The 12,963-nt window shown below is 46.4% G+C and overlaps 3 protein-coding genes and 5 non-coding genes across 8 annotated transcripts; 7 read left to right on the top strand and 1 right to left on the bottom strand.

The window, feature by feature from the left end:
• Positions 1-919: 919 nt before the first annotated feature.
• Positions 920-5,046, top strand: LOC100826661 (putative U-box domain-containing protein 42). Its single transcript, XM_014900398.2, has 4 exons — positions 920-1,125; positions 1,508-2,490; positions 2,625-2,934; positions 3,255-5,046. Exons 2-4 carry the CDS (start codon positions 1,510-1,512, stop codon positions 4,865-4,867), a joined length of 2,904 nt encoding a protein of 967 aa, XP_014755884.1. The 5' UTR covers positions 920-1,125; positions 1,508-1,509; the 3' UTR covers positions 4,868-5,046.
• Positions 5,047-5,850: 804 nt separating this feature from the next.
• LOC112272076 lies at positions 5,851-5,928 on the top strand. Its single transcript, XR_002965775.1, has one exon. It is a non-coding gene; the product is annotated as a small nucleolar RNA R160 (small nucleolar RNA).
• Positions 5,929-6,002: 74 nt separating this feature from the next.
• Positions 6,003-6,083, top strand: LOC112272075. The gene has a single exon (XR_002965774.1). It is a non-coding gene; the product is annotated as a small nucleolar RNA R160 (small nucleolar RNA).
• Positions 6,084-6,217: 134 nt separating this feature from the next.
• On the top strand, positions 6,218-6,297 carry LOC112272073. Its single transcript, XR_002965772.1, has one exon. It is a non-coding gene; the product is annotated as a small nucleolar RNA R160 (small nucleolar RNA).
• Positions 6,298-6,514: 217 nt separating this feature from the next.
• LOC112272077 lies at positions 6,515-6,593 on the top strand. The gene has a single exon (XR_002965776.1). It is a non-coding gene; the product is annotated as a small nucleolar RNA R160 (small nucleolar RNA).
• Positions 6,594-6,724: 131 nt separating this feature from the next.
• Positions 6,725-6,803, top strand: LOC112272074. The gene has a single exon (XR_002965773.1). It is a non-coding gene; the product is annotated as a small nucleolar RNA R160 (small nucleolar RNA).
• A 964-nt stretch (positions 6,804-7,767) lies between these two features.
• LOC100826349 (protein FAM32A-like) lies at positions 7,768-9,661 on the bottom strand. The gene is made up of 2 exons (XM_003570413.4): positions 9,310-9,661; positions 7,768-8,214 (listed from the first exon to the last, which is right to left on the bottom strand). Exons 1-2 carry the CDS (start codon positions 9,452-9,454, stop codon positions 7,955-7,957), a joined length of 405 nt encoding a protein of 134 aa, XP_003570461.1. The 5' UTR covers positions 9,455-9,661; the 3' UTR covers positions 7,768-7,954.
• Positions 9,662-10,041: 380 nt separating this feature from the next.
• Positions 10,042-11,398, top strand: LOC100832254 (E3 ubiquitin-protein ligase CIP8). The gene has a single exon (XM_003572937.4). The coding sequence runs from the start codon at positions 10,199-10,201 to the stop codon at positions 11,135-11,137; it is 939 nt and encodes a 312-aa protein (XP_003572985.3). The 5' UTR covers positions 10,042-10,198; the 3' UTR covers positions 11,138-11,398.
• The last annotated feature ends 1,565 nt before the right edge of the window (positions 11,399-12,963 follow it).

The raw sequence follows: 12,963 nt of genomic DNA, 5'->3' as shown, positions 1-12,963 counted from the left end.
CCGATGCACGCCATTGACTCGGCTCGGGCACATTTTTAACACCACGACTTCCACAGTCTGGAGTAGATGCATACAAAAACACCACTCATACATGGGTACACTCTGACTCAAGAATCTGTCATTTTGTCATACCGTCCCCTCACTTATTCACTCGGTTGTTCAACAAAGTACATACATCGTGTCCTTTGTGATGCTTTTCATAGCTATAACCTGACTTTCTTGTGTCCACTCCTAGTCTACATTTGAGCATCTCATAAAATAGCCGTAGTCAGTGAAGGTTTGGTACAAGTCAGTCCCTCGATTTCCCTTGGACTTGGAGTATACCGAAACCAATGATTATTTCTTTGCGTGTTCTCAGAAGCCAAAACCCTCAGGAAGTAGCTTATGCGGTTGAACTTGTGTTGAATTCAGGTCGCTAGAATTTTAAGGGCATTCATTGGATAACACAGGTTGTTCAACCTGCCTAGAACTAGTATGATGTGATGAATCAGCTCTAAGGTCTTACCTGTGCCTGTGATGCTGTTGTTTTAGCTCCCGTCACTGTTGAAAGTTGCTTGCTATTGCTATCAGCTGAGATTATGATCTGCTTTTGATTTATCGATCCATGGTGTTGTGCTGAGTTGCAGCAATCCAACGTTATGACTTGTTGGCTACTGATGATATCACCGGCGTCTATTCTTTATTAATCTATTGTATATAGCTTTCAGTGACCTCCTTGGTATGTCATTGCCACTATGGTCTTTAGGTAGCTTGCCAACCTACCTTTTGCCTAACTTTGTTCTTATTATGGATTTTATAAAGAAAACTGCAGGAAGAATGTCATTCTGTCAGCAAGATAAACAGTTATTTATCGTGTTTAACTTTTATGAGGTCCAGTGGATATCACCATCAGACCATGATAAATGGGCAATATTGAAATGGGGCTTGGCTATACCCAAGTAGAAGAGATATATAAACTGCACCCATTTCGCTGGGCCTTCTCTATTTGCATTCTTCTATGATAGAACGTGCTTCTGGGGAGTCGGACTGGGTTCAATGCTGGAAATGAAGGAGGCAAAATTGCTCCTTCTATAACTCCTGTACACGAGATTACCGTGGAGTTAATCTTGAAGTTCTTGGATTCAGGTACTGTTTTAGAGCAATAATCTTTATTTTTCGTTTGCTTGCTTTGTGGAAGAACAGTAAGTTTGACAAAAAGCTTTTATCTTAGGAAGACGTCTGTTAATGGAGTAATCATAATACGTTTTGCAACCTACAATTCCATTCTCATGGTTTTATACGTCAGCATAAAAGAGTGTAGCTTGCATGTGTACAGTTTAGTTAGTAAAGTAGTTACCGACTACCATGAAGGAAAGCACGCCATAGTAATGTCAAGAACAACATAGATCTGCAATAACCATTTTAGTGACTTGAATCTTCTACTCTATGCCCTTATGATGACTTTTTTCTTCTTAGAACTTCTGATAATTTGCATTGCATTTATTTTGCTCCTTTTATGCATATGCAGTAATGCTGTCGGTGCCACTATCCACTGCCAATGTTAGCGAAGAGAAATCCATGGAGTCAGGTAGGGCCATGATGGAGCGTCAAACTGCTCGCAGGGCCCCAACCAATATGACACAGATGCCTGAATCTCTATTTGCCAGTGTCATCCTTGCTAAAGACCTCACTGCAAGGTGCAGAGGCAGATCACTGCAACTCACAGATGATGCGATACAAAGCATAACACAAGACCTGGAGAATGTCATTCAGAACATATGTGATCATCTTGGCAGGATACCAGCATCAGCATTTGGCAGCAATGCTTGTACAGATGGGGCAATTAGATCACACTCAATGATGAGCTACTTCGGGGTTGATATGCCCCTGAATGCAGCCACCGATGGGCCCAACAGGAGGTCTGTCTACGACAGTGACATGCCGAGGCTTGTGGACTTTCTGCGGGGAATGCACCATGAATCACATGAATTTGGTGGGCAGACGTTCAACTCTCTCCCAGAGGTCACGGAATTTGTTGAGCCATTGTATGATGCATTCTTCTGTCCGCTGACAAAAGAGGTGATGACTGAACCTGTGACAACAGAGGGTGGCGTGACATATGATAGGAGAGCCATAGAGGAACACTTTGAGAGGTTCACAGGCAGTTCTGAACCTGTCAGTTGCCCTGTCACAAAAATGCCATTGCAAAGTAAGGCAGTGATGAGCAATGCTTCCCTGAAGAGCGTGATTGCAGAATGGACAATGAGGAATGAAGCAATGCGGATCAGGATAGCACGCACTGCGCTCGCACTGTCGACTACAGATTCTATGGTGCTTGAGGCTATACTTGAGCTGAAGTCTCTGGCCAAGCTGAGAGGGAAGAACAGGATGCAGATACATAAGATTGGGGTCACCAAGTTCCTAGCAAAGCTGTTGGACAACCACAATACACAGATTCGGTGTGACGCACTGGAGCTTCTGTGCTTACTAGTCGAGGATGATGAAGGGAAGGTACACATGATTTTCTTGACTCCAATAACTCATCTGCAATTTAGGATAGTATACATAATTGATCAGCTGCTCAGCATTCCAATTCTTGCACTGCATATTATGATGATTTTTTTTAAATGCTTCATGACATACAGGATATCATTGGAAAAACCAAGGCCATTGCCAGGACAATAAAGCTACTGTCAAGTAATACTACTGATGAAAGGCATGCAGCCATCTCTTTCTTGCTAGAGCTTTCGAAGTCGGAGTTATTGTTGGAGAATATTGGGTCAACTGCTGGAAGTATTCTGATTCTCACCACAATGAAGATTAATGATTCTGATGATCCAATTGCTGCTGAGAAATCCAGAGCAGTCCTCAAGAACCTGGAGAAGTGTTCGAAGAACATCAAGTACATGGCTGAAAGTGGCTACCTAGACCCTCTTCTGAGTCATCTAGTTGAAGGTAAGATGTTAAAGAAATTTTATAACTGTGTGGCTCATTAAAATATGGCATGCTAGTTACAAAGTAAGAAAGGATAATCTTAATGTTCTTTTTTTTATGATAAACTTTCGAACCACCCAGTTTTTCATCAAGTATGAAGCAACTTGTTGTTTAAAAAACTCAAGCTGCTTGACTACAGCTGCGCACGTTAGCATGGTCTCAATGTTCAACATTTCATCATCCCAAATTTTGTTCCACTAAGAGCAAAGGGTTTTGAGACCTAGATCCTCTTGCTCCTGTGATTTACTTCACTTTTAAGCTGATATGAATATTCAAAACAGGTCCAGAAGAGGTGCAGATGGAGATGGTCAGCTGCCTAAGTGAGCTGGTGCTAGAGCAGGAGCTCACCATTGACATCACTGGGAACACTTCAGGGGTCCTCATCAAGATGGTGTGTGGCTGCAACACTGCAGTCCGCAAGGCTGCGCTTGAAGTCCTTGTCCAGCTTTCCTCCCATCACCCCAACAACAAGGTGCTTGTTGAGGCAGGTGCTGTCCCAGTCATGGTTGAGGAGCTCTTCATACGAAAGGCAGACGACGAGCCTTTGTGCTACAAGGCCAGTGCTGCCACAGTCCTTGCCAACATCGTTGAGTCTGGCATTGATCCAGACACCACCGTGGTAAACAAGGAAGGCCATGTCCTCACGTCCAAGTACTGCATCTACAACTTCGTGCATATGGTCAAGTGCTTCATGCCTGACAACCTCAACCTCAGCATCATCCGCCTACTGCTTGCGCTCACAGCACTCGCCAAGCCCCTGGACGTCGTGGTCTCTGTTGTCAGGGAGAACCACCGAGGCCATGCCATTGTTGAGCTCATGAACTCCCGAATGGAGGAGCTTAGCATTGCTGCGACGAGGCTGCTCATCACCCTGTCCGCACACATTGGCCACACCGTCGCCGAGAGGCTCTGCAAGACGCAGGGGCAGCCAGGCAGGCTAGTCAAAAGCATCAGCCATACTGGGCACGTCACTGAGCGGCGTGCTGCATCAGTGATGCTCCTCTCGAGGCTACCACACCGAATCATCTCGCTCAACCTTGGGCTCGTGCAGGAGGGTGCCGTGCCAGCCATACTGAGCGGGATAGAAGAGGTGCAAAACGGCACAACAAGAACGAGCAGGCACGCGGTGCCATACATGGATGGTCTTGTGGGAGCACTGGTGCGTCTCACCACGACGCTGTACAACCCGACCGTGCTTAAGGCAGTCCTGGACCACAGCTTGGCCTCGGTGCTCACCAAACTCCTCACCGGAGCTTCTGGAAGCAGTGAGGTACAACGGCTTGCCGCTGTGGGGCTCGAAAACCTCAGTTATCAGTCCATCAAACTGTCCCAGCTGCTGCCCGAGGAGGATCCACGCCCAAAGAGGAAGACCATACTCAAACGCCTAATGGACACAAAAGTGCATGTCAACAAGAACCCACAACGCCAAGTCTGCCCGGTACATCGGGGAGTTTGTTCTGCAGCGACAACCTTCTGTCTCCTTGAGGCCGGTGCCATCCAGGGCCTCCTTGGCTGCATCGAGAGCGACAACACCCGCGTCGTAGAGGCCGCGCTGGGAGCACTGTGCACGCTCCTTGATGACCGGGTGGACGTCAAGATGAGCGTGGCCATGCTGGCTGAGTTGGACACTGTGACGCGCGTGCTCGGGGCGCTGAGGCGGCACAAGGAGAAGAATACTCTGTGGCAGAAGTGTTTCTGCATAGTGGAGAAGTTCCTAATTCATGGCGACGACAGGTGCTTGAGGGAGGTGACTGGGGACAGGATGCTGCCGACGGCATTGGTGAGCGCCTTCCACAAGGGCGATGCGAGCGCCAAGCAGGCCGCGGAGGGCATCCTCAGGCGGCTGCACAAGATGCCCGACTACTCAGCGACCTATGTGTCCGTGGAGTTTTAGAGCTTGCCGTGATCTACTGGTGATTAGGGATCAGGCACTTGATGCTGTGCATATGTTACAATGTTTCAAACAGGAGCAATTGGGAGTGTTTATTTGTTCGTTTCATTTCCAGCATTGTAATTTGTATGCCTGTATGTTGGCACATGTGAATGAAAACCGGTGAAATTTTGTTGAGTGACAAAAGACTGAAGTGCTCGTGTGAGCTATTCTTTTGCTGAGAGGAAACTCTTGCAAATTTAGGCCTAACGCACAAAGCATGATCTGCTACAAAGCAGATTTGAAGGGATTAAAAGCAATTTTGTTTGTCTCCCAGATTATGCATATCCGATTTCTCTCAGGCAACAACATTGTATGTCTAATCTGTGCAAAATGAGCTGTCGTCACAGGCAAGAAAGAATAAGAATAGGCCCAACCTTTTCTAAAAAAGAAAGAATAGGCCCAATCAGGCCCACGGGGGCGCCCAGCCCCTTTGTATCCTTAATCCTTCTCTTGCTGCCGATATGATCCCCGCAGACAAACCCTAGCTTCCCCAAATCTTACAAGTTTACAAGCCTAGCCGCCAGGGACCGCCCACCCACCTCTCAAGTCCCAACTCTTCCAATCTACAGGTTCTTGTAGTCTTCCCCTGGATGCGCTCCCAGATTTCTTCCGTCCCCGTAGTGTTATCATTGTTACTCTTGTGCATGATTCTATTTGTCCACGTGATCTATGAATATTTGATGGTTTCTTGGATTTCATGCTTTTGTTACGATTAACTTCGCACCATTAGCCCCCTACTCTGTTGAGTTTTGGAGCAGGGAAAACTGCGGGAAAAGGGTATCTAGGTGCAACATCAATTCATGGATTGGACATGACCTCTGTACTTCTGTGGAAGTCAGCAGTTTTCCTCGGAATCATTTCTTGTGTCCACATCGCATCACGTTATTGTTTCTTCATTCGATGTTTACTTTTATCCAGCACATGATGCTTTTACGTCGTTTAGAAGCGAAATGAGGAGACAAAATCATCTGAATTTTTACTGTGGATAACACCTACATGGTCTTCAAAGTTCTCTGATCGCATTCTGTTCGATATTTTCTTTAGTAGCTAGTTATGTTTGTTTACTTGAGTGGATTTACCAATATAGAAGTCTCGAAGCAAAATGAGGAGGTCATACCATCTGAAAATATACTACTGTGGATAGTACCTATATGGTCTTCAAAGTTCTCTGATTGCTTGCAGCACCTACCTACACCCTCTTGTCAAATTGGTGCTTATCTAGATCCATCTTCTTGGTAAAAAAAAAGTACCATTGTAATGTTTATTGACTGTGTCAAGTAGGAGATGCATGTTTTAAGCCGGCCGTTGAGAAGCAAAATGAGGAGGTAATATGATCTGAATTATCCGATGTTGATACATCCATACATGGTCTTCAAAGTTCTCTGATTGCTTGCGGCACCTACACCCTCCTGTCCAATCGGTGCTTATCTAGATCCGTCTTGGTAAAAAAAAAATGTATATACCATTGCAATTTTTATTGACACGTCAAGTAAGAAATGCATGTTTTAAGCCAGCCGTTGAGAAGCAAAATGAGGAGGTACTACCTCCGTTCCTAAATTCTTGTCGCTGTTTTAGTACAAATTTGAACTAAAGCAGCGACAAGAATTTAGGAACGGAGGGAGTAATATGATCTGAAGTATCTGATGTTGATACATCCATGCATGGTCTTCAAAGTTCTCTGATTGCCATACTGTACCCTGTACCTGCACCCTTACACCCATCTTGTTTTTTTTTTCAGTATCTCATTGTGGTAATACGTTTTTACATGGTGTTCCATGATGATGCTCAGTTAAAATTTCTGTCTTTTATGCCATGAGAAGCAAAATGAGGAGGTCATACGATCTGAATATCTGATGTTGATACATCCATACATGGTCTTCAAAGTTCTCTGATTGTTTCTTATGAACTTTGAGCAACATGTTTTATAAGTTTATGTAGTTCCATGCTAGATAGTTGGATTGAACATGTGGGCAAAATTACCTTAAACCATAATGTTTTTCATCTTTTGAAATGGGAGAGATGTCACTCATTTACTCCTTATCTTTCCGTTCTGCATAACTTATTGATTTGAACGTTATCAAGCTTGAATTCTCTTTTTTAAGTAATAATGTTTTATACCAAGCTTAAAGTAATGCTTTCAACCGAAAATGTTACTTTTGAGGATTTAGTTCTGTGCAAGTTAATACTCCCTCCGATCCTAAATTATTGTTGTTGTTTTAGAACAAATTTGAACTAAAACAATGATAATTTGTACTAAAACAACGACAAGAATTTAGGATCAGAGGGAGTAGTTTCTTTTTGACAAGTGTGTCTAGCTGGTTTTGCTTTAGTGACAGGGATTTATTTTCTGATGATCATGCTGAGTGCTGACAAGCCACATATCAGCGGCTTACCACTGAACTGTGATCTTTTGCTGCGGATGAATGTCGGATACTCGGATGAGATCTACTCTTGTCATTAGGAACCTAGATATGTGCAGGCTAAGGTGGTTGGGCAGAACGCTCAGAGATGATAGATAGTGTACATTATTTCTGTATTACTTGGATCCAGTGTACAATTGGTATATTTTGTATGAAAAACTCGATCTGTTGAAGAAATTTTTGCTTACAAGTGCAGTTTCCAAACCAAACTACTGAAATGCACAGTTGGTAACAGCTAGATATAAATACCTTTCCCATGTCGAAAGTCAAAACTGGAATATTGGTTAGTAGGAGGAAATGAATTGGAAATAAATCAGTTTGGGAACATAAGCAGAGCCTCAAGAAATGGGCCAGATTGCTACATGATTATTCTCATAGTTCGCAGAACCATACTTGTAAGAACAGTAAATAGAATGTAATTTCTATTTATAAAGGCAGGCATTTAGAATACTTTCAATCATTATGCATGGTCTTGAAATGCAGATAAAGTGCAATCAGTTTACAAGACCCCCGCAAGTTCTCAAATATTGCAGAGACAAGACTACAGACTGTCATAATAACAAGCAAAGAGACATTGGATAGGTTCAGCACACAGAACAATCATGTGAACCTTGATTTTCTTGCTTAGTTAACCAGGACCAACTTTTGGGATGTCATAGTGCTCGCTAAGATTTGCCAGGTACTGGTTGAAGTCCTGGATGCGGTCCCTGTGTGACTTGTCAGCAACCTTGGCCAGCTTGTGTATGTCAATCTTCTGCTTCTGTTCAATGTAACGTCGCTCAGCTGGCGTGAGGTGATCATAATCAGCTTGGGAGCTCCCTTCTTCTCCCATCTTGTCAGCTTCACTAAATTCATTAATAGCGTCACCTTGTAATTCCGAGCTCCCACCTGAAGAATAACCATCGAATTATATATGAAGTACATTCAGCAGAAATCATATTTAGATTCACGGAGTTGAATGCACAGAATCAAATAGTTGGACAAATGAGTAAATCATACCATGGGTAATTCTTAACTATGCGAAAACAAATAATCAACAATAGAGAGCAACTTCTCTAGAGGTTCAACCACTCAGCAAATCAGCATAAGCAACGTGCCATTATTAAGTGTCAAGTTCATGTTTGGTACATTCTTCCTAAGCTGATTTAGCCTAACTACCTAACCTTGGGGTACTAATTCGCAACAGCTGGTCCAGAAACCAAGAGCAGAGAAATTTGTTAGTTTCTCTTATCGTCATAGCATTAACATGGGAATCAGACTACCTGAAGTCCAAGGGTCAACACATACAGTCACTGTAGAATGGTGAAACTAACAAGTAACACCAACATAAGTCACCAGACATGTTCCTTATTAGTTCTAAATTAGCTATATGTCAGATAGATTCAAACTCATAATCCCACTTAAAAGCTATAATAATTAGTCCCTTAAGTAAACATAAAAAAGATATTACTAAATCAAAGAAAGCATGCCAGCAAAACAGTGTCAACCAGCAGCAGTAAAAGACTATAAAGCACAAGCTACTAGGAATCCAGAAACTGAGACCAAGCATATATTTACGGGGAAACAAAGGTGTGTACTGAGCACGTAAATATTTCTATTATAATCAACCATAATCTATTCAATGGTATGGACGTACATAACGAATTAAGAGTGTTTAACAATGGTTATCTATCAACTAACCATCAGATCGGTCCACATCAAGTCATTTGTTCAGAATGCAACAAAACATAGAAATGTCAGCCCTAACGCACACGATAATGTTCATTGACATTAGCCAGAGCGTTCAGAGAATGCAATCAACCAATTAGCCAGCAAAGCAGATGGGTCCAATCAATTGTTCAGACTTCAGAGAGCAACAAATTGATCATGGTACCGTCCCTAAAAGGACACTACAATGCTCATGGACACAATCAATCGTCGCAGTAGATCTAAACAGATGTTTGTGCTTAGAAATAACAGACTAGGGCAAAAAGCGAGCAGTACCTTCGCGATGCTCTCCGTGCTCGACCTGAGACGACTCCTCGCGGCGGTGCTTCTTCTTCTTCTTCTTGACCCCGCCTTCCTTGACATCCAGCGGTTTCCCTTTCAGCTTGAGCCTCCCACCGACGACGTTCTGGTATTCCGACATCTCGCCGCGACAGCGAGATTCGACCGAAAGAGTCCCGGGAAGCGGCGCTCGGCGGAGATCGAGAAGTCGGCGGCGCCCGATCTGGGGGAAGGGGAGCCGCGTCGGCAATCGAGGGCGGCGCAACTGAAACCCTAGGACGGCCTCGCGGGGCCTCCCTGTCGAAACGAGAACGGGAGAAAGTGGATTGGGATTGAAACAAGGAGAAAGTCTGAGCCTGGATTTTTAGTTTAAGCGGTGGCAAATTCGTTGTAAATAAACTGAAGTTAGAGGGTAGCAATATGAAGAGGCGCCGGAAGGGGCTCGGAATCGGAACCGAGAGCTGGCAGGAGCCGCCGGAAGCAATTGTTGGACCGGCTGGGCATTACCCGCCTGCCGGAAGCACTGTTGGGCCGGATGGGCATTACCCGGCCCATAACTGAAACACAACCCAACCCAACCCAAGTTTGAACTCAACAGATCCATTGATCAAAAAAGAAAAAAACTGCAACCGTTGGCGTCGGACGTGCACGCCCACGTCGTTCCCGTACTCTCCCTTGCCGGCGCCGGGCGTCCGGTACACCAACCAAACCCAAGTTTTAAAGCGCGCACAAAAAGCGGGGGGCGAACAAAAGAAAACGAAAGCGAATCGCGACGAGTGGATTTGGAAGAGAACAAGGGAAAGACAGAGAGATAACAACAAGCAGCGGCAGCGCAAACGTCCCCAACCTCGGGCCGGACGGGCGTTGGGACTAGACCAGCCCAGCAATGGCGAACAGTAATTCGCTCTCCCACCACCTCCTCCTCCCCCTCGCCGGCGACTTCTCGGACGACGTCTTCGAACCCTCCTCCTCCTCCTCGTCCGCCATCTCGTTCCCCTCCTTCTGGCCGCCCTTCCCCTCCCTCCTCTCCGACTCCGACTCCTCCGACGCCCCCTTCCCTCCAGACCGCTGCGCCCCTGCCCGGCGTGGAACCGCTGCCTCGTTCCTCGGCCTCGATTTCCACGACGACGTGTGGGCACCGCCGCCGGACGAGGGCGGGGAGGTGGGCGGCCTGCCGCTCTGCTGGGACTGCCTGCAGCTGGAGGAGCACGACCAGCGGTGGGACCTCGGGCTGAGCGATGCTGACGAGTGGGAGCAGGTCGCCGGCAGGGGGGAAGAGGACGAGGCGGCGGAGGGCGCCGCCGCGGTGCGGAGCCTCGATTGGGAGGTGCTCCTGGCCGCCAACAGCCTGGGCAGCCTCGTAATCGACGACGATGGCGGCGGCGGGGACATCGATACGTTCCTCTTCCACGACGACGACGTGCTCTTCGGGCAGCTGGCGACGGAGGCGGAGCACGAGGAGCCTCCGGCCAAGGGCGGGCGCGCGGCGGCGAAGGCCGCCGTGGAGGGCCTCCCGACGGTGGTGGTCGACGCGGCCGAGGCCGGCGGGGCGCAGTGTGCGGTGTGCAAGGACGGCATCGAGGCCGGGGACGGCGCCAGGAGGCTGCCGTGCGCGCACCTCTACCACGGCGGCTGCATCCTGCCGTGGCTCGCCATCCGCAACACGTGCCCGCTGTGCCGCCACGAGCTGCCCACCGATGACCCGGAGTACGAGAAGTGGAAGGCGAGGCGGGCTGCCGGCGGTGCCAACGCCGACGCCAGTGGCGACGGCGACAGGTATGGCATCGTGACTCGTCAGGCTGAGGCTACCTCGATGAATGAGTAGATACGTCAGCAATGGTTCAGTGTGTTGCAGCAGTCCTTTTTTGGTCGGGATGGAGGGAGAAGGGATCAAATCAATGTGAATTGGCGAGTTTTTGTACAAAAATTATATCAATAAGGGCATTTCAATTTGAATAATGCTGTATCTAGATAAGGGGTGTTGAGATTGTTTTTCCTCCAATCAAAAAAGAGAAGGGAAACATTTCACTGACGAGACCACTCTGTTGAGGAAGGATTTTAAGCATGCATCCAAAATTCAGTATACTGTTGCGCTATGTGGTTTTACACTATTTTGATTGGCATGTTAAGTTAAAAAAAAGGCAGATTATACAGGTTTCATTTGGGCAGAAGAAGGAGGAAATCAATATACTGCACTACCATTCCAGCGGTATTGCTTTTAGAATTTTGGTTGTGACGAAGCATGATTATACACTTTGCTGCTATGGACCATTCAAAATCTACATTGATTATGCAATGTTGGGTGGTGGTGCAGATTAAGCTTATGAAATGATCAAGGGGGAAAGAGAAAAGTAGTACTTTACGCATCCCTAAAAAAAATGTATTCCTTCCGTTGCTAAATTACTTGTCGCGGAGGGAGTAGTCCTTTACGCAAGCTCATCTGTTTGAAGTGTTGACCCTGACAATGTGGCCTCGTTACCCCCGAAATTAAGCCAGTGTAACCTTTCTCGCTTGACCGTATGCCCTGCTTTGCGAATCGCGAGCAAAATGCATCGCTCGTTAACGTTTTGTTCAAGCACGGGCGCTACGTGTTGCTTCACAAGCAAATTAACTTACGCATGAACGCATCCACACACGTTGAGAGATGCCTGCTGCCTTTCCGTTCACTAGGCAAACATAATACTCCATCGCGTGCACGGCGATGCGCCTTGCGGACGCAAAGCTCGCGGGGTTCCCGTAGCTTGGAAGCAGGGCTAAATGCATGCATGCGTCGAAGAAGAAAGGGCCAGGTACAAGTACAAAGAATGGAATCGATCCCTCCCGCGGACCCATGCGCATCTGTTCCCTTCTGCAAGCCTTTGCTTGCGTCGCACATTGTTTGTGACTTGTCTTGTGGAGTTCGATCGCGGGATGCCGAGTCGAGTCGAGTCCGCGTGGGGGCGCGCGGGCGTGCGGCCCCTTTACTTTTGTTGATGTAGAGCACACATGCTTGTGATGCGATGCGCACAACGGTAGATATGATTGTGCATTGTCGTACCAAAGTATCCGTCCAGCCCACCGTGACTTTGCAGTTTTTATTAGAATGCCAAGAAGTCTTGCAAAAAAAAAAACAATATTGATTCGTGTTTTTTTTGCAGGGATGATTAGTAGCGTGGTTACATGACTAAACTCAAAAGCTAATGAGTAGAGCCGAATTTTATTATGAGCTCGCTGAAAACCAAAATTTAACGAGCTACTCGTTTAACTCGGTAATTTAGCCGACACAATAATCCAACACCGCATCTTCTTCTCTCTTCTGCCACCTCTTCTTCACCGAGCCAACACCCACCACCTAGAGTCCTAGACACGCGCAATCCCTTCCGTTTCCCCCGTCCCCCTTCCTCCTCTCTTGTCGAACAAAAGCATACATGTTCAATGTGTAACGAGTTTAATGATTTAATCTGGCAAGTCAACTCATCAAATTGAACTAGTTGCGCCAAAAATGCATCTTTGTTTTAATATGTTTGTTTGAAAGAATAGCTTCGGTGCCAGAAATGCATCTTAACTTGTTGTGTTAACGAGTCGAATCAAGCTAGCTCATTGTCTTATCGAGTGAACTGGCTCGTTACCCATCCCCGGACCCAGTTGCGCACCGACGATTCTACAAAAGCT

The sequence above is a fragment of the Brachypodium distachyon genome, chromosome 3 (genome assembly GCF_000005505.3).
Source record: "Brachypodium distachyon strain Bd21 chromosome 3, Brachypodium_distachyon_v3.0, whole genome shotgun sequence".
Classification (NCBI taxonomy): domain Eukaryota; kingdom Viridiplantae; phylum Streptophyta; class Magnoliopsida; order Poales; family Poaceae; genus Brachypodium; species Brachypodium distachyon.
The sequence above is the reverse complement of the archived record's forward strand: the minus strand, read 5'-3'. Positions and strand labels throughout refer to the sequence as shown.

Excerpts from the sequence above, each read along its gene's own strand:
- LOC100826661 (XM_014900398.2), top strand. The coding sequence starts at position 1,510 with ATGCTGTCGGTGCCACTATCCACTGCCAATGTTAGCGAAGAGAAATCC. Across the intron at positions 2,491-2,624 it reads TCGAGGATGATGAAGGGAAG|GATATCATTGGAAAAACCAA; the intron begins GTACACATGATT and ends CATGACATACAG. Across the intron at positions 2,935-3,254 it reads TCTGAGTCATCTAGTTGAAG|GTCCAGAAGAGGTGCAGATG; the intron begins GTAAGATGTTAA and ends TATTCAAAACAG.
- LOC100826349 (XM_003570413.4), bottom strand. The coding sequence starts at position 9,454 with ATGTCGGAATACCAGAACGTCGTCGGTGGGAGGCTCAAGCTGAAAGGG. Across the intron at positions 8,215-9,309 it reads GCACGGAGAGCATCGCGAAG|GTGGGAGCTCGGAATTACAA; the intron begins GTACTGCTCGCT and ends GTTATTCTTCAG.
- LOC100832254 (XM_003572937.4), top strand. The coding sequence starts at position 10,199 with ATGGCGAACAGTAATTCGCTCTCCCACCACCTCCTCCTCCCCCTCGCC.